Source organism: Suillus bovinus, assembly GCF_016758785.1.
Source record: "Suillus bovinus strain UH-Sbo-P2 chromosome Unknown EDB93scaffold_13, whole genome shotgun sequence".
Classification (NCBI taxonomy): Eukaryota; Fungi; Basidiomycota; class Agaricomycetes; order Boletales; family Suillaceae; genus Suillus; species Suillus bovinus.
In genome coordinates, this window is record NW_024542069.1 from 37907 (window position 1) to 63267 (window position 25361).

General features: G+C 47.8%; 11 protein-coding genes across 11 annotated transcripts; 5 read left to right on the plus strand and 6 right to left on the minus strand.

Annotated features, from left to right (window-relative positions):
* Positions 1-233: 233 nt before the first annotated feature.
* On the minus strand, positions 234-3078 carry EDB93DRAFT_1320049 (TRAPP trafficking subunit Trs65-domain-containing protein; the record flags this gene model as incomplete). Its single annotated transcript, XM_041454899.1, has 6 exons — positions 234-360; positions 421-1604; positions 1681-2069; positions 2121-2375; positions 2427-2888; positions 2925-3078. The coding sequence occupies 6 exons, from the start codon at positions 3076-3078 to the stop codon at positions 234-236; spliced, it is 2571 nt and encodes an 856-aa protein (XP_041309878.1).
* Positions 3079-3223: 145 nt separating this feature from the next.
* On the plus strand, positions 3224-4484 carry EDB93DRAFT_153696 (uncharacterized protein). Its single transcript, XM_041455535.1, has 4 exons — positions 3224-3511; positions 3569-3835; positions 3887-4030; positions 4083-4484. The coding sequence occupies exons 1-4, from the start codon at positions 3320-3322 to the stop codon at positions 4215-4217; spliced, it is 738 nt and encodes a 245-aa protein (XP_041309879.1). The 5' UTR covers positions 3224-3319; the 3' UTR covers positions 4218-4484.
* Positions 4153-7354, minus strand: EDB93DRAFT_1267513 (Sec34-like family-domain-containing protein; the record flags this gene model as incomplete). Its single annotated transcript, XM_041454268.1, has 11 exons — positions 4153-4819; positions 4880-4986; positions 5039-5255; positions 5303-5454; positions 5507-5856; positions 5906-5997; positions 6045-6281; positions 6332-6469; positions 6521-6691; positions 6742-7128; positions 7178-7354. 11 exons carry the CDS (start codon positions 7352-7354, stop codon positions 4388-4390), a joined length of 2460 nt encoding a protein of 819 aa, XP_041309880.1. The 3' UTR covers positions 4153-4387.
* A 2327-nt stretch (positions 7355-9681) lies between these two features.
* On the minus strand, positions 9682-11477 carry EDB93DRAFT_1131673 (uncharacterized protein). The gene is made up of 4 exons (XM_041448972.1): positions 11134-11477; positions 10689-11079; positions 10422-10636; positions 9682-10370 (listed from the first exon to the last, which is right to left on the minus strand). The coding sequence occupies exons 1-4, from the start codon at positions 11332-11334 to the stop codon at positions 9861-9863; spliced, it is 1317 nt and encodes a 438-aa protein (XP_041309881.1). The 5' UTR covers positions 11335-11477; the 3' UTR covers positions 9682-9860.
* Positions 11478-12387: 910 nt separating this feature from the next.
* On the plus strand, positions 12388-13384 carry EDB93DRAFT_153618 (uncharacterized protein). Its single transcript, XM_041455534.1, has 4 exons — positions 12388-12811; positions 12868-12934; positions 12987-13128; positions 13189-13384. Exons 1-4 carry the CDS (start codon positions 12513-12515, stop codon positions 13254-13256), a joined length of 576 nt encoding a protein of 191 aa, XP_041309882.1. The 5' UTR covers positions 12388-12512; the 3' UTR covers positions 13257-13384.
* A 248-nt stretch (positions 13385-13632) lies between these two features.
* Positions 13633-15300, plus strand: EDB93DRAFT_1131681 (uncharacterized protein). Its single transcript, XM_041448973.1, has 7 exons — positions 13633-14096; positions 14154-14327; positions 14386-14572; positions 14646-14789; positions 14844-14900; positions 14950-15013; positions 15076-15300. Exons 1-7 carry the CDS (start codon positions 13662-13664, stop codon positions 15164-15166), a joined length of 1152 nt encoding a protein of 383 aa, XP_041309883.1. The 5' UTR covers positions 13633-13661; the 3' UTR covers positions 15167-15300.
* A 534-nt stretch (positions 15301-15834) lies between these two features.
* Positions 15835-18352, minus strand: EDB93DRAFT_1081442 (uncharacterized protein; the record flags this gene model as incomplete). Its single annotated transcript, XM_041445620.1, has 8 exons — positions 15835-16116; positions 16180-16310; positions 16443-16927; positions 16979-17418; positions 17469-17694; positions 17760-18099; positions 18149-18165; positions 18222-18352. 8 exons carry the CDS (start codon positions 18350-18352, stop codon positions 15835-15837), a joined length of 2052 nt encoding a protein of 683 aa, XP_041309884.1.
* A 370-nt stretch (positions 18353-18722) lies between these two features.
* EDB93DRAFT_1131688 (uncharacterized protein) lies at positions 18723-20204 on the minus strand. Its single transcript, XM_041448974.1, has 4 exons — positions 19472-20204; positions 19302-19391; positions 19098-19244; positions 18723-19023 (listed from the first exon to the last, which is right to left on the minus strand). Exons 1-4 carry the CDS (start codon positions 20177-20179, stop codon positions 18814-18816), a joined length of 1155 nt encoding a protein of 384 aa, XP_041309885.1. The 5' UTR covers positions 20180-20204; the 3' UTR covers positions 18723-18813.
* Positions 20205-20960: 756 nt separating this feature from the next.
* On the plus strand, positions 20961-22682 carry EDB93DRAFT_1267525 (G protein alpha-subunit; the record flags this gene model as incomplete). The annotated part of the gene is made up of 7 exons (XM_041454269.1): positions 20961-21006; positions 21065-21159; positions 21215-21321; positions 21365-21845; positions 21901-21972; positions 22022-22229; positions 22286-22682. The coding sequence occupies 7 exons, from the start codon at positions 20961-20963 to the stop codon at positions 22348-22350; spliced, it is 1074 nt and encodes a 357-aa protein (XP_041309886.1). The 3' UTR covers positions 22351-22682.
* An 862-nt stretch (positions 22683-23544) lies between these two features.
* On the minus strand, positions 23545-24169 carry EDB93DRAFT_1239433 (cytochrome b5; the record flags this gene model as incomplete). The annotated part of the gene is made up of 3 exons (XM_041451631.1): positions 23545-23614; positions 23676-23865; positions 23929-24169. The coding sequence occupies 3 exons, from the start codon at positions 24167-24169 to the stop codon at positions 23545-23547; spliced, it is 501 nt and encodes a 166-aa protein (XP_041309887.1).
* Positions 24170-24527: 358 nt separating this feature from the next.
* EDB93DRAFT_1061433 (uncharacterized protein) lies at positions 24528-25112 on the plus strand (the record flags this gene model as incomplete). Its single annotated transcript, XM_041444835.1, has 1 exon — positions 24528-25112. A coding segment is annotated over one exon (585 nt), but the record flags the coding sequence as incomplete, so codon positions are not given.
* Between the last annotated feature and the right edge of the window lie 249 nt (positions 25113-25361).

The following is a 25361-nucleotide window of genomic DNA, read 5'->3' on the forward strand; positions in this document are numbered from 1 at the left end:
CACCTCGGAAGACAACCTTGGCACACATTCTGTACCCCTTCTGCCACACTCTCTTGTATATTCTACGTTGTTTGTTTTATGCCCTACCTCCCTGGAGATTCAATTTTTATCTGCCGATCAACTAATGTAAGGTCTACAGTTGATGATGCTCATGAACGACCACATCTAATACAGATCTAAACGCAAGTGTTGAGTGCGCGAACCAGATCTTCACAAGACGATTCAACGTTCACTTACCGTAGATCCATGGAGAAACCCGTTTCAATATCTGTGAGACTAAGAATCTCGACCGAATGCACGCCAGGAGTCATTGCAAGGAAGTCCATCCTGACTGACTGGCAGGTAGATGGACGCAGCGGCCTGTAATTTCAGGAAACATCATCAAACAATAGCACAAAATCATCCAGAATTGTTCCATACCCAACTCGCACGCGGTTTTGCAACGGGAGTATTCCAGGAGGCATCATCACACTCTGTAACTCCTCGATAGTCGTCTTGCCGCCCCGCGCAGCTTTCTCCTGCTCGGTCTTCCGTCTACGTCTACGATCTGGATCCGGGCAGCTGATTTCGAACCTTCTGGTCCACGAGCTCTGGTTGAACACGAAGATGTCAAGCGTGAACTGATCGCACGTGTATAATTTCCTAGATGCAGCGGAACTCGAAGGAGGTGGGAGCAAGCCGATGGAGACGATGATAGGCTCTCCACCAGTAACTGGGGTATCTCGAGTGGGATCGATTGTACCACCGACGATAGTTGGTCCAGGAGTTTGGGGCGCAGCTCCCGTCATTCCGAGACCACGCTCCCTGCGGATTTCGACACTTGGCCCAGGCGCCCCTTGATGATTAATCAGTGGCGTTTGGAAGTGAGAAGTTGCTGGAGCAGTAGCTGCAGGGAATGCAGGGTACGCAGGTGTTGGCGGCGTCACGAATGTTTGAGAATCTGATGAACCATGTGGGCCGCCGTTGGGTATAGTGACGCCTAATAGGGGCGTGGTCGGAGGTGGAATGCCGTATGTAGTGGGGGGAGACTTTGAGAAACTTTGTACAGTAATAGAGGGAGGTGTGTATTGTTTGTTAGAAAGGATGGGTGAGGCGGAAGACTGGTCGCGATATGGCATCGGGCGAAAGTTAGCATTCGGGTTGATCGCCCGTATAGCTGTGATATTGTTTGGAAGGGTATGTTGTTTGTTCCCAGTAGATTGCATTTTCGGGATCGCAGATGCCAGAGCCGCTTGCCCTGGGAAGGGAGACGCAGGCTCTGGTAATACACTACGAGCACTACAGTCAAGAGGTTCTTCTTGTGGCTTCGAAGAAAGATCCAGGATACAGTTCCACCGAGAGGAAAATGTATGTGTTGGGTAGGTCAAGGTAGGACCATCACTGTCCTCGGAGTCATGCTCACCACCTGTCTTCGACAAATAAGGTTTGCCATAGATATTGATTGCTACTGCCCGCTGCAGATCTGAGTTTGCAGGGACGGCACCAGACCGCCGGCCGACCAGCGAGAAATCTGAGTCTGCAGAAGGCTTGAGGAATGAAACAGCGTATAACAGATTGTACTGTTCCATAGACCCAATCAGAAGTGGGAAAGTGTGCAGTCTCCACTTCAGCCTCAAAAGCACCTTCTCCCCAACCAATCAGTTTGGCGGATGCACCCTCGCCACCGATTTTCACATCTACCCTTTCCACTGAGAAACCAACACCTGAGCCTGATTCTCCAGAATTCTCGACTTCAACACAGAGAACAACGGTACGTTCGTTGTTCCCTGCCTCTCGTTCCTGCGCATCGCTATCATCGTCATTTAAGCCAGTCCTTGAATTCATTTCCGGAAAGAGGATGTGGGGAACAAAAACGGTTCGCATCCTCACCCGAAAGCCAGAGACTGTCTGGAGAATTTTGCGAAATGATTTCCGTAAAGTGGCATTAGGTGGACGCTTAGGGCTTGACATAAGTGGTTGGGAAGATGACGGTTGCACAGGTAGGAGAGAGAATAGCTCTCGACGCATGACATTTCCCAAGCGAGTGGAGGGAAGCCAAAGTGGTTCCGAGCCAGGCGTAACATTGAATCCTAGAACAAGCGTAAGTGAACCAGCAACATTGGTATGGCAGGAAAGACTACCAGCTGAAAGACCTTCTAGTAGATTGACTTCCTCAAGTCCGGTCTCATCATCCTCCCCGACATTATTTGTCTCCTGGTTTTGCTGCTTCGCGAATGAGCTTATGCCAGAAGCAGAAAGCTTAGCAAGAATGCCGCTTTCCGACATAAATATGACAAATGGATGGTTTGCTTGTGACAGTGAAACCGCCTTTTCTCGTAATGTAGTTGACACGGTCAAGGACAGAAGAGGATCCAAGAACGAGAGGCGAAGAAACGCTAGAAGAGTGTTTAGGAGAAGTGGCAGACACCTTGCTCGCGCGCACTCACACACGGTCAAGGAGAGTTCATATACAGCCAACCAAGCTTTCTTTGCCTCTGAATACAAAAGAGAAAACTTCTCTTTGGACAAACCCGCGGGCCTGTGACCCCATATACTAGCAACAAGAAGAGTTCCTTCGGATTGTGCGTACTTGCGGTCCTTCTCCGTAGAAGACGGTGTAGGATTTGGTGTATGTGGAGGGAACAAGGAAGGATGAAGAGAAGTAGGCCGAGGTTTAGCTACAGATGAAGTGCGTGGTGGAGCAAGGACTCGGGCAGTCTGGGGGGTTTCAGGGAGAGTTGTAGGTGTTTGCGAGATATAAGTGGCTTCAAGCGATACCTGCACATGGGCAAGAAAATCGAGAAGGAATGTAGGTGGATCCTTGGGATCAACGTCCGCAGATGGACAGGGTATCTGCACAATCAAGAAAAGGTGTAGTTGCTCGTCTGAATAGACCATTTGGTGAGCATCTGGACTAGCATGTTCGATGAAATGTTGTACCTTACCGAAGAACGCTTGTCTTCTTTCAATACCAGGTGATTTGAGCGCAACTAACCAGTCATCGGCAGCTCCTGGCTCGGGAAGATTTATGGAGGTATCTGGAGCTATCACCTCCAGTGTACATGACCCGAAGAGATCCTCGAAGCTGGGCACAGACATGACAACGTCACGTCCAACGGTCTAGGTAAACCTTTTCTGATATGAGCGATTAATATTTGATTAAGATTAAAAGTGAAACCATACCAGAACGCTTTATGAAAACCGGCGAAGCGATTAGTACGAAAGGATGAGGGCTTTGTTTGTGTCTGTAATCAAAATCGACTCTCAGTGGTTCCTCTGCCAGTACTAAGGGCAACATGTGCATGTAACAATACATAGATGATTCGATAGTCAAACGGTCATGCAGTTCCCTGCGCCCGACCTGTTCTCTTCTCGTCGTCTGCTTTTAGTCACAGACCAACTTCCAGCTCCAGCTGATTTTTTACTGCATCGGTTCCTTCACTTGCACCTGAAGCAAAGCAAAACTGCAAAATGTATTGTTCTCGCTGTATCCGAAAGCCTCGAGCGCTGGAAATCAGTAGCTTCAAAGGCCGTACGTGCAGTCTTCACCATCTCATCGATCTAACAGTAACTTAGTACTTCCTCATAGAACGTCAATGTAGCCCATAGCGAATCTTTTCAATTCATAGATGTATTCGACCAGCATCCACCATCACAAAATCGAGGAGAGGGGCATTTGAATGTTATCTCTCTAAAGTACATCTACGATCTACTATCAGTCAAGTTATCGGACTCCCGAACCTATGGCCAAATCCCACTCGTAATTCTGGATGACATCACATCGCTCGAATGGCTCGGGGTTTCGCTGCTTGACCTGTCGCGGTTTACTCGTGCTCTAAGAACCCTCTGTATCAAGGTAGGACAATATCAACTTCAAGCCATTACAGCTTTTACAACCCAAACATAGATGGATGCAGCATTGGTCGTCAGACATCACATTGTCACTCCACCAGAGCCAGATGCACTCTTGCAGCACTTGCTTCAACTATGCACCTATCACATCGAGGTCAGGCCTTTAGCCAGCGGGCGAAGCGGTGCAGTGAGTGGAGAGGTGCGTTCTGTTGCGTTGCTCTTGATGTATCAGAAGCCATAAAACCATCAAGATATCTGTGCATTTAGGGCCTAGCATGAAAGATACAAATGAACATGTTGTATCTCGTACGTCAGCGCTGCAATATCGTTTGACGGAGTCAAGTGCTGTGTTCTTCGACAAGGGCACAAGTACAGGAGTTCTGTAAACGCTGTGGAGAGAGCATGATGATGTGCGCGATTCATAAGATCGCAAAAGCTTGTCGAAGCTGTGGGGACAAAGAGGCTGTATGCACTCTGAGTATACGAATGCCAATACGTCTGAATAGTTCGAGGACAAGACTCGCTCTATGTAGATTGAAGCATAGTATGGCGTGCGTTACTTACATATACCCTTCAAATAATCCCGCAGACCGTCTTGCGAAAATACGACGGTCTTCATTGCCCCTGCATACATGTTCCACACCACATTTCGGAACTTCAGGTAAGCATCAATGATCGCCTCCTCTATATGTGTGACCAGCACAGACACTGTCCGATCATCCTCGAGGTATAGCCGCAGCTTCGTCACAAATGACCGCAGATCCCGTTCGCAAGTCTCGATGAAGACTTGATGAAGGTTCTCTGCGATAGCACGCTTTGCCCATTCTTGCTCCGTGAGGAGTGGAGCCTGTTGCCCTGATGAGAAGGGTATGCGGGCGTCATTGAATGCTTGTACACGGTCCACCCACTCTCGTAGAGGATCACAGGGCAACCTCGCACAGAACGAGATGATTTCCTGACAGGCACGTTTCAGATCTTGATCTATGTCCTATATCAGGAGTCGATGTCAGCAAGGATAAAGAGTTTGTGAAAGTAACACATCGTTTACATGTCGAGAGTCTGAAAAGGTATCATGTCCTCGAGGCATTCCTAATGAAGCAAAAAGAGCATCTGGTAGTAATGCAGTCGTGCGATTCAGAACTGATGCCAAGGTATCTGGAATCAAGAAAGTTAACAGGATGTTCCAGTGTCAGGAACAAACACCCACCCGTCACACCGCCTATATCTGACCTCGGCTCTGTATCTTTCGGAGTATAATCCAAATTATTTGCAACCTCCTTCAAAATCAGGAGATGGCGAACGAGAAATAATTGGCCATCTAGCACGCCGGTAGAACTTCTCTGTTCGACCAAAGTGGACGATGTGACTAGCGATTGACGACAAAAGCTCACGGCCTCGTGCGCAATATCTTCAAAAATAACGGGCTACGTGAACTCAGCATCCAGTCAAGACGCACAAGAGAAGTGACTACCTTGACGAAGTCATGCAGTTGGGATAATACCCATACCGTCTTTTGCAAGGTCGGAAACCACGTTTCTTTCTTGTCTAATGAGGGTAGCTGGAAAAGTTGGCTGACGCTATCCTTCTCCTTGATTTCGTATTGAGAAACAGGCTTCCGCGCGGCTGACGGTGCCTATTCAGACAGTGCTTAGAGCAGACAGAATCATACACGTACTAACGAGCTTATCAGGATACGCCAGGTCTTCTGGTTTCGGTGTGTAATATCGAATTTCGGCCTGGATAACCGACTGTGCTTTGAAGAACAACCGGGTTTGTGCATCCTGAAGGACCATTTGCAGAAGGTGACTGATATGAAGTTGCTCCAGACCTTTGGACTTTGGCTGGTCAAAATCAACAATTAGGTTGCCGTCATCGGGTGGCTCCTCTGGGAGCTCTGCCACATCAAGAACCATCAGAGCTTGGAGTACCGTGCACACTTCGCAGAGAGTTGTGAGGCGAGTTTCATGCAATATCCGGGGACGTAAGTCATCGTAAAGGTAGTCGCATAAGTTCTCAAGATAAGTGCTTGATGTCGTGGATGAGTGTAAGCAGAGACAACGAAAATGGTACTCACTAGAGCTGGTCCTCACCAGAATTGAAAAACTCTCGGTAGAGATTGAATTCGTCTGTGCAGAGGTGTTTCAGATAACTGCAACCGGCATTTGTCTATTCTTGAATGAGTAAGTCGCTGAGCAAAACCACGAGCAACTCACTAATTCGACTAGTTCAGTGTGTGCTGGATCGAGCCCACGTATTTCTTCCATCAAGCGTCCCACCAGTAGACCTTTACGTGCTGCAAAATAGGCAGAATGACATTCTGAAAGCAGTGCTGACAAGTCCTCTGGATGAGCTTCGGCACGACGCTCTAACTCGCGGAGCAAAGGAGAAAGCTGAGAGACACTGCGGAATCTAGTGTAAAGCAGATGCATCTGTGCTGTCGATGATACATCCTGAAAATTGTGGTGTCAAGAGACTGAGTACAAGTAATGGATAAGTTTACCTTCTCTGATAGTCTTCTGGAAACGTCCGCAGTCAATGCCCTTAACGAACCAACAAAAAACATCCTGATGAGTGTCATGGCTCTCGTCATACACTGCTGAAATCGGAGTAAGTATATTTCCGCTTCTTTGTAATATCGCTAAAAGTATCCAGTTAGTATAGCATCATAGCAACTAGCATACAAACTCACATGAGCCTTAAGATAATCTATGCAAATATCCACACGCTCCACCATGTACAAGAAGTCGGTTTGAAGGACAAGGGACTCTCCAGGATGATTGAGCATGCGCGTCGCGTGTTCTAGTTCTTGGAAGTACTCGAGTCTAGCTCCAATTTCGTCAGTCAGTTCAAGTAGCCTGTCCTAGTGTGAAAGAATCAGCGATTGGGATATTCTAAAACCTAGTCGCTTACTCTTTCCTCCAGTAACCGCTCGCACGCATCCTTCAGATTTTTTCCGCCATCCTCCACGCTTCGCCAGCCTTCGAGCAGCCCACCGACCTCCCGTTCAATCTCGTCTATACGCTCAATAAGTGTATCTGCTGTGTTCAGGTGTTCGGATACCACCGCGACATGAGCGCGGAAGTGCGCTTCCTGGCTATGTGCTACAGACTTGTCTATCTGTGCAAACCAGTCATAGAATTGTTGGGGTGTTTGCACGGGTTGCTTCGGGTGCAGCGCATGACTGACGAACTGGCGAGTAGATGTTGGTACTGGTGTTGATGGACGTGACACCAATCCGACCTTCCCTCGTAGATTAGGTGTAGAAGGACGCGAGGGCTCATCTTCGTTGATGCTAATCTTATGTACATTCAGCAATAAGCAGTGCAATAAACTATTCTGACTCTACTTTGAGCGGGAGAGGGGTTTTCTCGCTTGCAGTTTTGACCACCGCGACGCTCTTGAGTGCCAGGTCACTGAGAGGTGCTTTGGCTTCCCATTCTTCGATGGTGAACTGCGGTTTAGGCCGTGGTGTCGATGTAGCAGGGATTCCTGCGCGGCGGTGGGGTGTAGGCGTCTTTGACATCACGCTAGTTCTCACCAGAACATGACATCGAGCTCCGCTGCTGTAAAGTTCAGATATAAGCAGAGTGATGACACTTCCTATTCGAGGTTTCTATCAAGTCCTCTTTGTTTCCTACCGCAATGAGCACCGCAAACTTTTCTAGGACAGTCAAGTGTTCAACGAGACTATTCCAGATCCCCAAGGTTTGTGAGTAATGCTATTGCATCCAGTAAGATCATGATAGATATTATTAATTTTACCATAAAAATGGCTACCGTGTCACCTCTAGAAGGTCCTAGCTGTACCGGCGAAATCCTATCTTCAACAGTACAAACTATGCTACTAGTAGCATCGAGTCCTTAGCCTCTTTGTCGCGGTGGACGAAATCGACTCCCGCCAGATTTTGTAAAGCGTGCTGACCACCATGTCGGGAGCTTTGCAAGCCAGCGTCACGACATCCAAACCGTCATGTCAAAGAGTCGAGATTCGACATTTAGACAGGTTTCGGAGAATCTTGCAGGACTGAAGCTTGAACCAACCGAGGGTGAGACTCGTTCAATTATGAGGGAGATTTTACTGTGTCACATTTTATTATCTTCATCACGAGCTCTCCAGCTGCCAAGCGTGGCAGTACCAATCACCCAGTCCTGCATGGAATGCGATCCCAAGGACAACATCATAGGCAGGCGAGGTGTCGAAATATTTGATGGGTGATGGCGAAGCCGCAGCGATGCGTGAGTTTGTAGGTGTTGCTTGCTTACCGTGTTGTGCGCTGGGCAGGCCTCTACTACGTTGTTCTATGCCTCTACTTTCAATTTCTTTCCCTTCTATCATGGTTGTCAAATCCAAAATATTCGGTGATAGCAAATGTGTTGCTCGCACACATTCTTCGTCACGGTACGACTTTATAGTATCAGGGGATTCCATTCGATGCAGACAGCCATCTGATTGTCCTTTTAGCTACAAACCAAGCGAGAACGTACTGCTCTATCCTCTGTGACAATGTATCCGGTCCTGATGCCACTTCTTAAGCACTCGATTTCCAGTGTCAACGCCTGTGCTGCTGCACTTCCGATTTGCGTTGCGCGTACAAGTTACAATCAATTAGGTCGTGGAGCTGGATCTGGGTTCGTAAGTCTATGGTAATGCTCACCTGAGTGTATTAATTATGCTCCATCAGTCAAGGACGAGACTTTGAGATTAGGCATAGAATTTGTTTCGAGGGGTATGTATTCCAATGCTTCTCATGCTGAGCTACTACATAGCTACAGGACGTATGTGCTTGATGCGGGAGTCTACTTACAGGTGACGCATTATGCAGCAGCATATACGGAAATTGCACTTGTGATCGAAGTCTGCAAATGGAAACCTGGATATGAAATCTCACCTGAAGAGCGGCGAATGTTTTCAGTGGTCGAAAGTCTTTCATTTGCCCAAGGGGTATGCCCTGACTCATTCGAAGTCACACTGATTGTTCGATGATTCTCATGCGACTATTCTTTGCTTTCTTATTGACTCGGAGGATGCAGATCATTAGATGGAAGGACTAAATTGTATCATCTGCTGAGTGATTGGCTGATAGACCAGTGAGTCTTATCCCTTGCATCTCCTCAGCTCGATTCAGGTCACAGGACATTTATGATTTCATTCTTTTATTGCTCTTCACCTTCAACAGCGTGAACTGATTGTTTTAGTAATACTTTGGTGGGTTATTTGCTGAGCGCATGACACTTGTTAGTTGACTATAAAAATCAGTCAAAACAGGGTTTTTCAAGGCTTGCATCGGATAGCTGCGCTGTACTCTGGCAAGATGAAATCTGTTTCTCAGCGGCTGCTTAAAGGATTCTCCATGCCTTGTCGGCTACTCGAGCTCCTTCAATAGGCAAATTTATACCACAACGAACGAAGGGTTTCTCTTGGCAACTTCGTGTATTGAATTGCTGAACTTCCCCCCTACAGTCTCCCTACCAGGTTGTTACAGGTCCTGAAATTACATTTCCCAACTGTAGACTCGGCTTTCTTCGTCCCGCCTGGAGACAGTGCATATCAAGTCCATTGGTTTCATCGCGGACAAGATTAACCTTTTTTAAGCCAGCCTGCTAGCCTAGGGCTTGTTCGGTATCTGGCAAGCCAGGAGGTGGCGTATCGTTGTGCTAACAGAAGGTCGTGATCCTATTACCCAGGCAGATCGCGGAGCCGAGAGAATCCTGCATAATTGGAACTTAAACCGATGAAGGACGTGACCGCGAAATACTTGATATGCAAATCACAAGATAGAAATAATTTAGCGGCTTACGGTTTTGCCCAATGTCATGATGCGGCAAAACTACGCACTAGCGCTCTCAGAGAATGCGACACGCAAAATCTTGGTATGTGCAATTTCTTCAGATAAGTTCATCCAGTATGCCACGTCAACAATTCGATATCCTTCTGTTCATGTGATGGGAAGAATACTTAATGGAGATTCCTATGGCTGTAATAATCAATAGTGAATATTATCAACAAGCCTTCCGAATGTGTACTAAGATCAGTCCCAAGGGGATGGTTCATCGGGTATAAAGGGTGCTGACGTCGGGCTAGCGAAGCCTAAACCCAGGGGAGGAGAATTGTCTGGATAGTCGGAGGTCACTTGCTCCACGGATTGCGTTTTCTGATGAGACGGTGCGAATGGAGATTTCGGTGCTTGCTCAAGGATGAAATCTGTAAGATGCCCCGGATTGTCTGACGTAAATGAAGCGGTACTTGGCAGAAGTGTCAAGGGTACACTAATATCGTCAACAGCCGGGGATGAGGGCGAAGGGGATGTCGGCGGAGACTTTATTGCGTCTCGCGAAGAACTTCGAGAATGTGAAGATGGCGGCTGTGGAGTTTCATTGGATACCCCTGCTGCAGAGAGCTGCACACCCCGAAGTCGACCATTTTCGCCTTCAATCAGCCTCAATGCTTCCTTGAGTGCGTCCTTTTCTAACCGCACTTCTTGTAGTTCTTCCTCTGTCTGAGCACGTTTAATGCGCTCAGTTGCGACCATCTTGTTTGCCTAGAGGATATATAAGTCTGATGGAAAACTTGCGGCAAGTAGAAATTTTACCTCCTCAAAGAGTGCTTGTGATAAGGATTCTAGCTCAGCTTCGATAGCGGCCTTCTGTGCATTCGCGTTTGCATGTGCAAGGCGTTCCCGTTCAAGCTGCTCTTGAAGCTCCAGAAGTTCTTTCTCTCTTGTACTTGATATAAGAGTTGGCAAAGAAGGTGACGTTAAATGAGAAGAGTGTTGCTGAAGAGAATGAACAATGCGCGACTTTGATCCTGTATCAACATGTGGGTGATAAGTGAGTAATATGAGGACAAATAACCATACCACTATTGAACCTAAATCTGAAGAAACGACCCTCCTGGTTATTCTGGGAAGTTGTAGATGAAGTCGCTAGGGAAGGGGTAGTTGGAGATGGCTCTATACCATTGACAGCAATTGATGGGGGGTTCGCGGGGTGGGATGGTGCGCCCGACTCATTCAAAGGACCATAATCGTTACTCCTTTGATGTTCTTCTGATACACGTTGCATGTTCTGCGCTTCTCGCGCACTCCAACGCCGCCACCCAACATCTTTCGCGTTGCAGGGGGTTTCACGTTTGAGAGCTTCCTCGAGCATTTCATTATTAGACATCATCAGTTGTAAATTGGATTTTGCGACGCTCAGGGATGTCTCTAGTTCCGCTTGAGTCTTGTACGCGATTTTGAGCAATGACGACTAGCGAACCATGATCGGTTCATTACTGCCAGTGAAACAGACCTGTCCACGCACTAGCTCTTCCACTCTCTTGATTACACGATCAAGGGCATATCTGAGATCTTCTTCCTGGCCATGGGAGTGAACACGCCAGGCATCACGGAGCTCATCGTCTATGCCTGCAAATATAGCAGATGTGGGCGAGGGATGAGGCTCTTGGACTGATGAATGACGCGATTGAATGCTTGACGATCCAAATGTCATATTTGATAACATGAAGGAGAACAGCGATGGTGACTCGAAATTATTACAATTGAAGTTCAGACAACACAAAGACAACTTGAGGCTTGGTTCAGTGGACTGCACCGTTCTTATTTAATTAGGTAAGCTGGGTCAAGACTGGGACCAGTGGCAATTTACTTGCGGCGTTTCTTTTTCACCACATCTGCCGGTCTAGGAGACTTGGCAGGGTTGATTTTGCCGCGGTATTGACTGTTCCGTGGTCGAATACACAGCAAGAAAATGCGGTGTCATCTGCAAGACAGGACTGCAGTCACGGTGAGCGGCGACGGCCCTGGCCTGACCCTGGTTGCGTCACTGTCTGTCGTGAATCACTCTGGTAACTAGTGCTGTCAGTGTGAGGAGGGGGTGGGTCCCCCAGTCTAAAATGGAGAATCTTAACAGCGCCGTTAGCAGTGCTCAGTAATACACTCTCACAAGGAACTGGCGGTACAGGTTGTTGATTCATTAAATATCCGAGTCTAAATAGAGCTCACCCGGGCATTGGCCTTTCTCCAGTTACCGGCAAACGCTCCTTGCAACCGCTTCATATCCCACCTCTTGGTCTCTGGAATTTTCATGCAACGTTCAACATACTGCCAAGCACGGCCGTGTTGACTCTTGCTATGCCGGCGATAAGTATACATAGCAATCGCGCGCTACAACCTGTTTTCAGTTCCTTACTATTTCATGGTCGTTGAGCACACGTTGAGAAGCTCGCGTTCACACAGGCTTTCATGTAGAGCTCTGGGATGCTCTGGGATCAAGTCCCAGATCCTAGAAACATCCTGGTCCAAGTTCACGTCCCGGCGATTAGTCCTTCTCACACCCACGAAAATCTATGCCATCAGGGGCAGATCGCAGCTGTGTATGGGAATATGTTTAGAATCACGTCCCCGCCGATTTGTTATTCATCCGCACTAATCGTATTCGCTCCACGCTTTCGTGACGACCGGTCAGCCTCGCCTTGCTATCTTATTTCCTGACACGCGATATCATGCGATAATCGTATGAAACCAGCAATCTTATTCGCACAATACTCGATCGCGTATCGGCGGCCCTCTGCCAGCTCATAAGCTTAATAGCTTGCTGCTTCGCCTAGCCTGTGTCTCCATCGTCTCTTCTTGACATACTTCTTGTGCTTCTCATTCTAACCGCTCTCGACTCTCCTTCTAATGTCTCGTGGCGCACCTAAGCCCCCACCACCACACAAACTTAAATTTGCCACCAACAGCGTGCGCAACACCACCTTCGCCGAGGACAACAACAAGCTCTACTATGAGATTGTCACTCGATTTTGGCACCCTCACCTCACCAAAATCAATAAATACGACTACGAAGCTCGTGAGGTCCACTGTATCGCAGAGATTGAGGATCAACCCAATAAAGAAGTGAAAGTCCGCTTCAACACTGCTGATGCAGAGGGAGAGTGGGTGAGAGCTTGTGACTTTATCAAGAATGACGGTACAACAATGTAAGTTTTTGATCACCATGAGCCAATAGTCAACAATTTTTAATGATCGATGGTAGCGGAGGTACCTTCGCCCATGAAGATGGCACTCATTACCGCTGGAAAACACCCAAACGCTATTTACAAGTTAGCTGTTTTGCCAACTCGTGTTTTCTCTATCTAACTGGCCAAGCTGCAGCTCGTTAAGTCAGATGACGAGGAAGAGGTCCCGGTTGCTGAATATCACCCGCATAAACGACACTTTGGCGTATGGCGCATGTCGCAGCGGGCTTTCCTTGAAGTCAAGCCTGAAGCGATTACCGCTTTGGACAAGATTATCGGTGATTCATTTCTCTAGGCATTGGCATATCAGGCATCGCTAACCAGAGTATCTTCGCTAGTGAGCTATCTTCTACTTGAAAGACGCAAGCGTCAAGCCAAGATCAAAGTCAAGCTGGAAACAAAATAATACCCAACGACATCGCTTTCTCCTCCGTCGCATAACAGTCACCGTATCCCCCTGTGTCGTGTGATTATTTCCTAGTGGAGTCAAGGAGACTGCCAGCCTCTGAATTGCCAGATCCCAATGACGGGACTTGCACACAAAGAGACGTTGATACTTCTGCATTTTTCTATTTGTTTAACCTTGGTCATTCCAATGGTTTCTTTATTATAATAACTTTTCACTACTTGTTAATCAATTTAGATTGGTAGTCATAGATTTCTTACTGAGTCAAAGGTGTAACAGTCGTACAATGTACATTGTGTTTCGCATTCTCACTGTGATTGGCGGGCCGGAATGTAACGTCATAATGTGAATTCGAATCGTGGTCATGCACGATGGCGTTATACCTGCTGATCATGGCATCAATTCATGCTGACTCGGAGTCCTCCTTCGCTCTTCCGTTTGACCGGTTGTCCACAACTTGCAATGGCAGCTAACTTCACTAGTGTCCCAGTCCTCGACTTTGCTCTCGTGTCCGATCATGCCACGAAACAAGAGTTCATCCTGCAGCTTCGACATGCGTTGATAAATGTCGGATTCTTGTATCTCAACAACCACACCGTCTCACAGAAAGTTACCAATGATTTAATTGACTATATTCCCCGACTCTTTGACCTTCCCCAGGAGGCCAAGAACCAGATTTTTATGGCGAATTCACCGCATTTCCTTGGGTACTCCAAGCTAGGTGCGGAATTTACCAAAGGCAAGACAGATTACAGAGAGCAATTTGACTTCGCAACACCTCATGAGACGCAGTGGAAACCCGGCGCCCCTGAGCATCTGCGCCTGTGGGGACCTTCCCAGGTGAGGGTTCTGTATTTAATCATTTCAAGCTACCCGAATTGAACTGAATCCACTTAGTGGCCAGATGAGGATCTTATCCCAGGGTTTAAAAACACAATGGAGACATATCTCCAACAAGTTCAGGCCCTGAGCTACCGATTCATCAGCTTACTCGCGGAGGCTTTCGGTCTTCCTTCCGATGCATTAAACAAGTTTTATGATACTGATGAATTGATGCAGCACCGCGGAAAGGTAAATATCGAACGAGGGTCACTGTATTCTATGGAGATCAGGATTCACCTATTTTCAGATCGTCAAATACCCCGCTAATGATGGTTCTCTAACTGATCAAGGCGTTGGCCCCCACTATGACGCTGGCTTCCTGACCTTCCTTCTTGTCGCTTCCCCTCATCGCGGACTGCAGGTACAAAACCTTTCTGGGCAATGGATTGACGTTCCTCCTATCCCAGGAACGTTCGTTGTGAATATCGGAAAGGGTAGGTGGGCTGCAAACTACCAGTGCACAACACTTTTAATTTCAACTCTGACTTCTTTGTTGAAACGGTCTAGCACTCGAGTTTGTTACCCGTGGATTGGCGAGAGCCACATCGCACCGCGTCTTATCTCCTCCTGTGGGTTCGACTCCCCGCTACTCTGTGCCGTTTTTCCAGAATATCAGTTTGAATGCTTGCCTTGCTGATGAAGTCTTAGACTGTGAGTGCCTTCGATTAAATACTTGTTTCACATACCTTGATCACCATTTTACAGTCCCACCTGAGATCCTTCAGCTTAAACAGCTTCGAGGAGATCCTGTTCAGACTGACTGTTCGTCATTTGCTTGTTTGTCACGACATTATTGATGCATGCTCTACAGCCGTCAACTTCACAGAGTTTGACCGTGAGCCATCTGGAAAAGTGAATCTCATCGGGCGAGTGAAGTAAGTTCTCCAATTGGCTATGCACCGTTTGAATGTGACTATTAATAATAATCATCCGTCAGGAGTCACCCCGACGTTGCGCAACGTCACTACCCGGACCTTTTCGCACAATACTTCCCCAACGGTCTCCCACAGCAAGTTAGCGCATATTGAGCTTGAGGCGAGCAGATCTGTATTCTAGATATTGCTCCTCGCTGTACCAAGTTATGGAAAGTTCAATTTGCAACACGTGGATGTCAGCAATCGAAATGTAGACAGCCAACGATTTCTTTCTCAGGACATTGAGAATTTTCTGACAAGCGAGAGATAAGAGTCCAACGTGCGAATATACATTGACCAGGCTACCAAACAAGATAACAGCACTGCAGGAACATTAGATGCGAGTGGAGGAATGGAACCGGTGCGAAGGAGGTGAGCAAGATATACAATGGGCCGGGAAGAAACGACGATATCAGTTGTGAACATGCAGTGGAATTTGGAATAGTTGATTGTATGAGTGTCAAAACGAAAGAAGCAAGGCATCGCAAGTCATTCTAGAACCCCTAAGCCTGCCTCCTCCGCCCAACGGGATTGACATGTAATAGCATTGCGTAGAGATGAATGAAATAGAAATGGAGCATATAATACACCAACATGAAGCCTCCAGCGTGACGCAGCGTCAGAACGTTGGCCATTTGAGCTGGTCTGGTAATGATGGTTTGCGTCGTCGGTTGTGTGACGTCCCGTGCAGGTGGATCCTCATGCAGGAGTGCCACAATCGGCTCTAAAATGGAAACATCGGGATCAAATGCATCCACCGCAACGGGACCGTCTGCAGAGAGTCAACTCGAGTCGGCAACTTGGATCCAAACCGCTTCAGGTGGAGTGGAGGGAGGTGGCACGTTCTCCTCATCGCTGTCGTCATCGGTAGAAGGCTCACCCTTGTTATCGTCGACGGAAAGATCTAGAATGGGCACAATCTCGTCCTTCTTGTCAGCTTCGGGCTTGTCTTTGGCTTCCTGTTCCTGGAGCTGTTGTCTGAGCTTAGCAAGCTCAAGTTCTTTCTTCTCAAGCTCAGCCTTCTCCTTCTCCTTTTCCAAGAGTTCCTTGCGCCGTTTCTCACGCTAGGTAGAGTACGTCAGTTAAGTCGGATAAACAGGGGAACAGGGGACAACCCGAATACTCACATCAAGTTTTTCCTTGAGCTCACGAGCCTCCTTTTCCTTTCTCAAGCGTTCCCTGAGCTCCCTCTCGCTGATTACCCAGGCAGCAGCTCCATTGGCGGCGGCCTCAGGTTGTGACTTGTTCTTGAGCAGATCTAAAGTCGTGCAAAGATGTGTCAGCATATGATTGTACCTCACTCACCACCCCGCCCACATTAGACCAAGTAAAGCACGATGGAAAGGAACATCAAAGCACAAGGGGCGCCATATAATCAGAAGAAACTCACAGCCTTGCAGCGCCGCAACGCTGAACTCGTCATCTGGGATTGAATCTGCAAACATTTTCGCGAGCGTAGCGAGTCTGGCACCATCCAAAGGCTTGGCGGAGTGCTGGCATGCAGTGAGATGCTCCTCGACTGGAGGCGGCAAGTAGGCTTGGTTTTTGGAACCAAAGCCATCTCGGGGAGGCTTTGCGGGAGAAGAATCCTTGGAAGACGCCAGAGATGACGTCGACGACGAGAACGACGGAGAAAGAGACCACAACGTTGAAGACTGCGAAGACGGTGATGGAGAAGACGACTGGGGCGTTGTGGGTAGATCAATTCCTTCGATATCCCCCTCTATGACTTCAGTATCTTGATCCGTGGACGGGAAGAAGTTGCGGAACAGAGCCTCCGCTTGCCACTTCGAAGAATTCTTGAACTCAACCCAAACATCCATACGGCCAGGACGTGAGAGCGCAGGGTCAAGACGCTCCAGGTGGTTAGTGGTACTATAAGCGCACGTCAGAGTGTTCTAAACCGAAGAAGAATCCCAAACTTACGCGAAGAGGATGCGACCTTCGGCAGCAGCTACACCGTCCAAGGCGTTCAGCAAGCCGCTCAAACTCAGCGTGTTTACATCGGAGATGTGGTCCTTATGGCGTCTGTGCCTCGAGCTGCTGCTCGTCACGGGCTGTTCCGGAGTGCCCTCCTCCGAGCTATTGCTCGATGAGTCCGGAGTGCCATTGGAGCTCTTATCACGTGTGACACTGCGCGTAAACGCCGCATCGAGATCCTCGAGAAGCACGATGCAGCGAGCTGGGACACGGCCCATGAGGGTGGTCAATGTACTATCGCTGATCCACGAAGAAGACAGTGACACAACGTAAATGTCAAGCATAAGTTCGCCCGCAATGGCATGTATAAGGGAGCTCTTTCCGGAGCCAGGTACGCCATGCAACAGGTAGCCGCGGCGGAATGGAATGCCGCGATCCGCGTACCACTGTAAATGTATTAGAATGAAACGTGGCTTTGATAAAATACCGAAATTACCTTCTCGGACTTCAAAAAGTCACGTGTGTCGTTGAGAAGCATCTCCTTTACCCCAGGGTTGAGAACAATGGACGACATAGGGCGTTTATGACGAGAGTCGGTCCACCGCCAGCTACCGTGCGAGTCCGCAAAGTAGATTTGGATTCTGTGTATTGCCTCAGCTTCATACTCCTTCTTGGCTTGTAAGACAAGTTGCTTGAGGATGGTATTATTCCGCGCGACAACGCTGTTATGCCAGCATACATCAGCCACGAGGCCAAGAATGAGTCAGAAAAGGAATTTGAATATTACCTTATTGACAAGACTTCGCATCCGCTACCGTCTTGCTTTTTACTGCGACGGACCCTGAGCCAGTGACCCTTGTAATAAATAGTATGTGTGGTGTCGAAGGTCGGTTGGAATACGACACGTGTCTTGACTTTGCCGGGGGGTGAATCTTCGTCGCCCTCTTCCTCTTCGTCATCGCCAAATGAATTGTCTGCTTGGCGAGATCCTGAGAAGCCAGGGGTTGTGGTGCGAGTAGTGGTCTCGAACTCCCTAGAGCGCTGCCACTCAGGGCGGCGTGAGAGCCACAGCATGAGCCAATCATAAGGATAATCCTCTTCCGAGAAATGCGCAGTGAGGAAGAATGCTGTGTGACGGTGTCAGAAAAAGGCTTTGAATGACAGACAACTCCTTACAGTTGAGGAAATGAGACCTTTTGATGTGTGCCGTCGTCAGCAAGGAGGTGGATGAGAATGATTCAGGACATACCAAGCTGAGCTAGAGGCCCTTCTGGCTGTCTCGACTGTTCCTCCCAGGACGACGAGCTTCATGCCGTCAATAACTGAGGAGCCTCCTGCGCCTCCGACGAGGGGTTGCACGAGCGACTTGAGAGCGTCCATGGTAATGGTAATGTCTCAAGGTGAGTGGACAAGCCAACGCTGCGAGGAAGGACACTTTGAGTGCAAATAGTGGAAATGTAGGCAATAAGGTGGGTGTGTGAGGATAAGAGGAAGATGGTATCTAATAAACGCTGTAAGGTGATATACTGTGTGGTGCAAATAGGCTATAAGGAGCAAACAAGTTAGCTTAAAACTATTAGCGTCTAGGGAACAGACAAACAAATAGTGAGGAGTGAGGCAACAAAATAGTTGAGGACTGTCACTACGGTCCTGTTCTGATTCTCATGCAACGAGGAGGAAGCAAGTCAAGCCGCGTCAGCCTAAGAACGTGGGTATCTTCTTCAAAAATTAGGCGCCCAACTTGGTCACGCCACCTTCACAGCATGTTTCACAGCATGTTGATAAAAGTGAATATCTACGTACTATAGATACATGTGTACTCTAAGCAGATGAATCGAAGATCACGACACCGCCAAGTATAAACCTTCTACAGCAACATTGGCCTGCCATATTCCCAGCTTTCGAACAATTCTGAGGACCATTGGGGCAGGAAACACCAGCACATAAGACACAGGGACCACTACCACCAGGGGGATGGTTAGCAACAAAGTGATACTCGGTTTGATAACCAAGAAATAGAATAACGCCTGATAGGATGTCCAGTCCGTGAACTATGACAATGGGAAGTCGAAGAATGGAGGTAAGAGGGCTTTTGGCTAGAGGAAGAAAGACGAATTGGACATACCATGGCTATCGTGTTTTTGTAGAATGAAGATTCGTGATATGGTGACCCTGATTCTACGCCAGATGATCGCACACGCTGAAAGATAGGTAGGGGCGGATAAGGAGTTGGGTAAGCAAGAGGGCCATGGAATGTTGTTTGGAGACCAAGCTACGAGTGATCCAGTTTCATATTCAATTTGAAATTTAAGACGGAAGCGAGACGCACTTCTCCCCTCGCAAACGCCCTGGCACCGAGCAAATTAAGGAAACATAGGAGAGCACCCAAAGGCAAGGCAATTAATAACGTTGTACCAACCTACAAAGGCCGGTCAGAATTTTTGATTCCAAACTGAACGCCAGGAGAAGGAAAAATAGAGGGTAGAACAAAATGCTCACCAAAGTAAACACAAAAAGGTAAACCCATGCAAGAAGGGCATAGGGAAAATTGATCACTAGAAGATGGAATACAGCAGCATGGTATGCTCTGCGAGTCATGGGTCTGAAGTAACGAGACCAGAAACGCCGCGAAAACAGTGACAACCGGTGCGAGCTTCCAGATTGTGATTCTATTGTTGCACCGGGACGTTGCTGACGCCTCTGATGACCATCGTGTGCATACGGATAGTCACGGTCGTCCCCGATTGCCTCATATATGTCAACGTCCGATTCTATATCTGGATCAGAATGGAGTAGTGATAGCACTGTTTGCGCTAAAGAGGGCACAAATGAATTGGACGAAACAATTGTGCTCGACTGCGAATATGTTCTCTGGCGTCCCGGCGAACGTTGGGCAAAGCCTGGCAGAAAATCACTTAGTAGCGGTGTTTGCTCTGTGGCATCTTCAGTGCGAGGGAATGAATGATTTGAGACCGATAATTGAGGGGAAATATGTCCTGAAGCACGATCTGAATCTAGAGGCTGCGGCGATAATGGCGCTGGTAAGTGATGTCTCCGACTATGTCGAGTCGCGCGTGGGCGCCGTCCTTGGGATGGGTATGGCGGTGGGGGATCGTATACTGCAGCTTCGGGGTTGAAAATTGGAAGAACCGCGTCCCGAATTCCAGGACGGTTACAAGGTTCCTCAGCAGACATCTCTTGGGCCATCCTTTTGGTTGAAGAAGGGTCGTAGTCCGGCACGTGATCTAATGGTGATAGGAAGTTCTATTAGCAATACATAAAATATTACATAATTTTGGCGGCAAGGCTTGTCACTTCCTGTCATGGGCGGAGTCCCGTCACTGTGAGCAGCGGCCGACAGTTACCAGGGCTCCCCTCAACTTAACTTTTTTTTTTCCGCATGAACCTTTTACGGGGTTAGTGCCACATATGTTGATGTGCAAAGGTCTCTTGGTATACCATTACAAGTACTTTAATGCTATTGGACCATTGCTCTTGACTGAGAATGTCTATCAAAAAACTAAAACTACATCTACTACAAGCACCGAATTATTACCAGGTACAATGTTCCCACTAATGGTCCAGGCGATGGCTGTAGCTTGTCAATGCCATTGTCTATTTGCATATGTACGCGTGGATAAGTTATAACTGTACAAGCTCTCGAACATTCTGCTCTGAGTCTAGACTTGAAGTTGCGAACCGAATACTTACACACTTTTACTATGCAGTAGTTTGCATGTTGATTATGTATGGGATATGCTGTCAGAGTTCTAGATGCCGAAGTACGATGCCGTGAAAAATAATTAAGCAAATATAATAAATTCGGGGACTGTTGACCATGCTATTGGTTTCTTCTTTTGCTTGCTGACTTCCCACTAATTATTGTTGGATCACCCCGCTCCTTCGAAACTTTTGATCTTTACTTCTACTGTCTTCTTGTCCACATTGTTCCTCTTTTTCTATTCACGCACCTCCTCCTTTCCCAAACATGGGTTGTGTTCAATCTACTGCCGTTGACAGCGAGGCCAAGGCTCGTGCGTGTTACAACGCCCTTCATCCTAACGATACCTGACTTGAATTCGTTTTCTGTAGGCAACGATGAGATTGAAAACCAACTCAGACGAGATCGAATGATGGCCAAGAATGAAATTAAAATGTTGCTGTTAGGAGCAGGAGAGTCAGGAAAGGTCAATTACTCATTGACCACTCCGAACACATCGCTGAAGAACTGTGTTTTCGTAGTCTACCGTCCTCAAGCAGATGAAACTCATCCATCATGGCGGCTATAACGACTCTGAACGGGATTCCTACAAAGAAATCATTTACTCAAACACCGTTCAGTCCATGCGGTGCGTATCATCACCCGGTTGAAACTCGATTGTAACCTGAAAGATCTTCTAGCGCCATTCTTGAGGCTATGCCTCAGCTCGATATATCTTTATCACCACAGAATGATGCTCGTCGTGCCATAATTCTCGCTCTTCCTGGCCAGATTGAGGGTGATGTGCTCCCAAGGGATGTCGCCGACGCCATTCGAGGACTTTGGCGAGACTCGGGTGTCAAAGAGGCTGTTCGTCGGTCACGGGAGTTCCAGTTGAATGATTCTGCTGTCTACTACTTCAACGCAATCGACCGCATGTGCGGACCAGGGTACTTGCCGACGGATCAAGATATCTTGCGGAGTAGAGTGAAGACCACTGGTATCACCGAAACCACATTCAAGGTCGGCGAACTTACGTACAAACTCTTTGATGTCGGAGGTCAACGGAGTGAACGTAAGAAGTGGATTCACTGCTTCGAGAACGTCACAGCGTTGGTATTTCTGGTATCCCTGAGCGAGTACGATCAAATGTTGTATGAAGATGAGAGTGTTGTAAGTCCAAAGCTCCTTATTAGTGTATCTCCTTTCAGATTGATTACGTCCACAGAATCGCATGCAGGAGGCCCTGACTCTCTTCGACTCGATATGCAATTCACGGTGGTTTGTCAAGACATCAATTGTACGTACTTCTACCTCGTGGCGTATTACATACTTATTCCCTGCCACAGATCTTGTTCTTGAACAAAATCGACTTGTTCGCTGAGAAACTCCCACACTCACCGCTTGGTGACTACTTCCCAGACTACAGTGGCGGCGACAACTATGATGCCGCTTGCGATTATTTGCTTCACCGCTTCGTTGCGCTCAATCAGAATGCGGCAACCAAGCAAATATACGCCCATTATACTTGCGCAACGGATACTCAACAAATCAGATGTAAGAACCCCTCCCCTTACGTGTCTTACACAAACTGACTCTGCCATGCTTTGTAGTTGTATTGAGTGCTATTCAAGATATTCTGCTACAGATTCATCTTCGTGAATGTGGTCTGCTGTGATGACACACACAGCACCACTCTTCTCCCTTTGGTCTTTGTTTTATCCCAATGCATCATCTGCCTCTCGCGCATGCAGTTCGCTCTCCCAGCTTTCATCGCATCAGACATTCACACCTCTACATCTTGGCTATCCAGTCCTCTTATTTTGAGATCCCCACGTCTATCATCGTTCTGTGCGCTCTTCTGAACATACACGTATTATGATTGGTTCGTAGGAGTGTTTTATATCGTTGTGTCATTTCCCTCTTCCTCTCACTTCTTTCTACCGAAGCGTGGATTGATCAAAACCTAGTATACCCTTCTTATACGATTCCTATGTAATTGGAGACCTTATCTTGACCGCTCGTTAATTCTTTGGGATTGAATTCATCAGAAATTCAGGCAACGCAACCGGGTGTTTGGCCATGGGTGATTTATTTTAGCCTGATGCGGAGCTAAGGATAATATCATTGTAAGACAACAGCACATGGCTCGCTTACAGAACCCCATCAGTCGTCCATCTATACACCACACGCTTAAGAGTGGGCAGCGGCGTTGGATCCGCGAGCACGTTGGGCTCTGTGGGATGATTGGGTTATCACAAGAGCGGTGTCCTGCCATGCCATTAGTGGCAGGTTTACACCACCGAATCCAAGTATAGCACGAATTTGATAAGTAACTGTCATGTGCATGAGATCTTGATGTTCTCGATTGTAACGGCGCAGCATTTGGAGTAGAAGAATCAAGATGGCGACTGATGGCGCATTCTGATATCTACGGACGCCGTAAAGCACCATTCCCGAGGAGGCATAGGATTTAGTTAGGCGCCCGTGTCAGCGGGCAGGTTGAGCTCGTTGCACAGGTACTGGCAGAATCTTATTCACCTTTCAAGCATAGTCGAGCATCCATTTCTGTCCCAGACCACGCATCGTGGGTCTGCTGATGATTCCAAAATGTAGATGTCACTATATAGGGCGTGTGGAACGCCACACAGCCGCTGGCGAGCAGAATCATACCCACAGATGGCAGGTGATGACACTGTAACTAGGACAATGTTCCGACGACTTGCTGGCGAACGACTAAATCAAATTTCTGTCAAAAGGTATTCGTGAAAATGCATGATAGGGATATAATGCAATAGTACACGTTCGTTTGAACGACTATTATAGCAAAATGCGGCAATAGAGCTCAAAGATTTATCGATTTGGGTGATGGCTATAGATTAGCGAGATTAGAAACTGAAGTAGGCATATCTGTAACGCGTCCGACAATGTTGTATCGTTTCCTGTTAGGCGAAGATAAGCGCCATGACATGTTTGTTTGAGCGAACCTGTTTCGGGACGTACTGGAAAAATAAAAACCAGTCATTGAGAACGTTCTTCTCGTTCTCTGGTAAGTCGCTGTAGTCTGGTACAGCGTCCTCTGGATTCAAACTGGACATTCCAAGCCCCTTTGAGCCGTCCCTCCCGGCGAAGATGTTGTATGATTTTCCGGGACCGTACACGTCGCTTTTACGTGTAACATCAAAGACAGTGCCTACTAGAAGTGAGCAAAAGGATCATCAGCCCATACACCCGAGGACAGACCCTTAATGGATACATAGATCGGCTTCGAATTGTCGGAGCCAGTCGAACTCCTTGAGTTGATCGAGGGTGAAGGGGTCATCCTTCGGGGGGTCGAGGTCGTCCCTAGGTGGTTGCATGATGGTCTTAAGAGACTTCTTCTCTTCTGGTTTTGAGTCTACTGGTGGAGACTGGTGCGATGACGATAAGGTGCGTTGTTGTACAAGATATAGAAGGGGCAAGGCCAATACGAGTCCATAGATCACTACCAAAAACATGGCTAGCTAACCACTAGCATTCGGCATTTGCCGCTGTAACCACTCATTCCTGGTGGACTTGCGGAGCTTCAAATTTAATGTCCATCTTGATCAATGCTGTCTGCTTGGTTTCCTCAAAGCTTGTTGCTTAGTCCACAAGCCCCACAGACCACTAGAATCCACTAGGATCCCTTTATCATCTTTTTTCTGCAGCTTGGATAGCGCTTGTCAATGTGCTGTGACTATGGCAGTCAGTAGCCACACCTCTCGACTATAAAGCTAGGTCGCATCATGGTGGCACAAACCATTGTCTCAGTGCGACTGCTGTATTATCTTGTATCCATCATCATATCTCTCCTATCTCTAACGATTTCCCGCTATGATGCCCGCATTTTCCGTCCCGGTCTACGAACCACTTCCCTACGCCCTTTCAGGTCTCAGCTTTATGCAGCTGCCGATGTGCACACAACGTTACCTGCTAGACATTGCAGAATTGGTACCTCCTCACGTGTTCAAACAAAAATTTATCTCGGATGAACGCTCACTCATATCAATGGCTCTCTTCCGGAGTCTCATAGGGAATGACATGGCCCTCGTTCGTCAGCGGGATAAAGCCTATTTCATGGCCTGTGATCTTCAAATAGGCATCCCGGCTCATGTTAGTCCCCAGTGGCACTATGAAAAACAAACCGCGCGCGTCCAATTTGTCCGTGGTACATTGTTGCCAGAGCGAGAGCTCATCTTCAACGAATTCATGATCAAGTTTGATGCGCTTGTCTGGCTAGATCGACAAGGACGCGGGGATTATACCCCTGAGGATTGGCAGTTGTACAGGGACGCGCTGTTGAGACCTATCATCGACCGTACAAGCGCACAGCTTGCTGCGATCGCGCAGGGCAGATCCGTCTGGGCTATGCACGTGATCAATGCCTATACCTACCGGGTGCCTTCCTTACCATACTCGCGATCCCGTGAAGATGCAAGCCGCGCACGATCCGGGAGATCTTCTGCCCGTGGACCTGATTCGGGAGGGGATTGGCGCAGGGGTCGGATGTCAAGCTGGCATTCATAAAGGACTGTTGGTATTATACTATGAACAATGGAACATTTCGTTACATACGTACTCAGCATTGAAATCATAATCTTCAGTGGTGTGGAGTATTATGCCGTGTCCGTAAGCCTCAAGTGGAAAATCCAACTGCCTCCATGGGCT

What these genes read in the sequence shown, in the direction of transcription:
- EDB93DRAFT_1131673 (XM_041448972.1), bottom strand. Translation starts at nt 11,334, where the DNA reads ATGTTATCAAATATGACATTTGGATCGTCAAGCATTCAATCGCGTCAT. An exon ending in TCAAGAGAGTGGAAGAGCTA is followed by an intron (nt 11,080 to 11,133) that starts GTGCGTGGACAG and finishes ATGGTTCGCTAG; the next exon opens with TCGTCATTGCTCAAAATCGC. An exon ending in CACAAGCACTCTTTGAGGAG is followed by an intron (nt 10,371 to 10,421) that starts GTAAAATTTCTA and finishes TATATCCTCTAG; the next exon opens with GCAAACAAGATGGTCGCAAC.
- EDB93DRAFT_153618 (XM_041455534.1), top strand. Translation starts at nt 12,513, where the DNA reads ATGTCTCGTGGCGCACCTAAGCCCCCACCACCACACAAACTTAAATTT. An exon ending in CACCCAAACGCTATTTACAA is followed by an intron (nt 12,935 to 12,986) that starts GTTAGCTGTTTT and finishes GCCAAGCTGCAG; the next exon opens with CTCGTTAAGTCAGATGACGA. An exon ending in CGCTTTGGACAAGATTATCG is followed by an intron (nt 13,129 to 13,188) that starts GTGATTCATTTC and finishes TATCTTCGCTAG; the next exon opens with TGAGCTATCTTCTACTTGAA.
- EDB93DRAFT_1131681 (XM_041448973.1), top strand. Translation starts at nt 13,662, where the DNA reads ATGCTGACTCGGAGTCCTCCTTCGCTCTTCCGTTTGACCGGTTGTCCA. An exon ending in GCCTGTGGGGACCTTCCCAG is followed by an intron (nt 14,097 to 14,153) that starts GTGAGGGTTCTG and finishes GAATCCACTTAG; the next exon opens with TGGCCAGATGAGGATCTTAT. An exon ending in TGATGCAGCACCGCGGAAAG is followed by an intron (nt 14,328 to 14,385) that starts GTAAATATCGAA and finishes ACCTATTTTCAG; the next exon opens with ATCGTCAAATACCCCGCTAA.
- EDB93DRAFT_153696 (XM_041455535.1), top strand. Translation starts at nt 3,320, where the DNA reads ATGCAGTTCCCTGCGCCCGACCTGTTCTCTTCTCGTCGTCTGCTTTTA. An exon ending in AATCAGTAGCTTCAAAGGCC is followed by an intron (nt 3,512 to 3,568) that starts GTACGTGCAGTC and finishes ACTTCCTCATAG; the next exon opens with AACGTCAATGTAGCCCATAG. An exon ending in TAAGAACCCTCTGTATCAAG is followed by an intron (nt 3,836 to 3,886) that starts GTAGGACAATAT and finishes ACCCAAACATAG; the next exon opens with ATGGATGCAGCATTGGTCGT.
- EDB93DRAFT_1131688 (XM_041448974.1), bottom strand. Translation starts at nt 20,179, where the DNA reads ATGGCCCAAGAGATGTCTGCTGAGGAACCTTGTAACCGTCCTGGAATT. An exon ending in ACCTTTTTGTGTTTACTTTG is followed by an intron (nt 19,392 to 19,471) that starts GTGAGCATTTTG and finishes CGGCCTTTGTAG; the next exon opens with GTTGGTACAACGTTATTAAT. An exon ending in ACAAAAACACGATAGCCATG is followed by an intron (nt 19,024 to 19,097) that starts GTATGTCCAATT and finishes CCATTGTCATAG; the next exon opens with TTCACGGACTGGACATCCTA.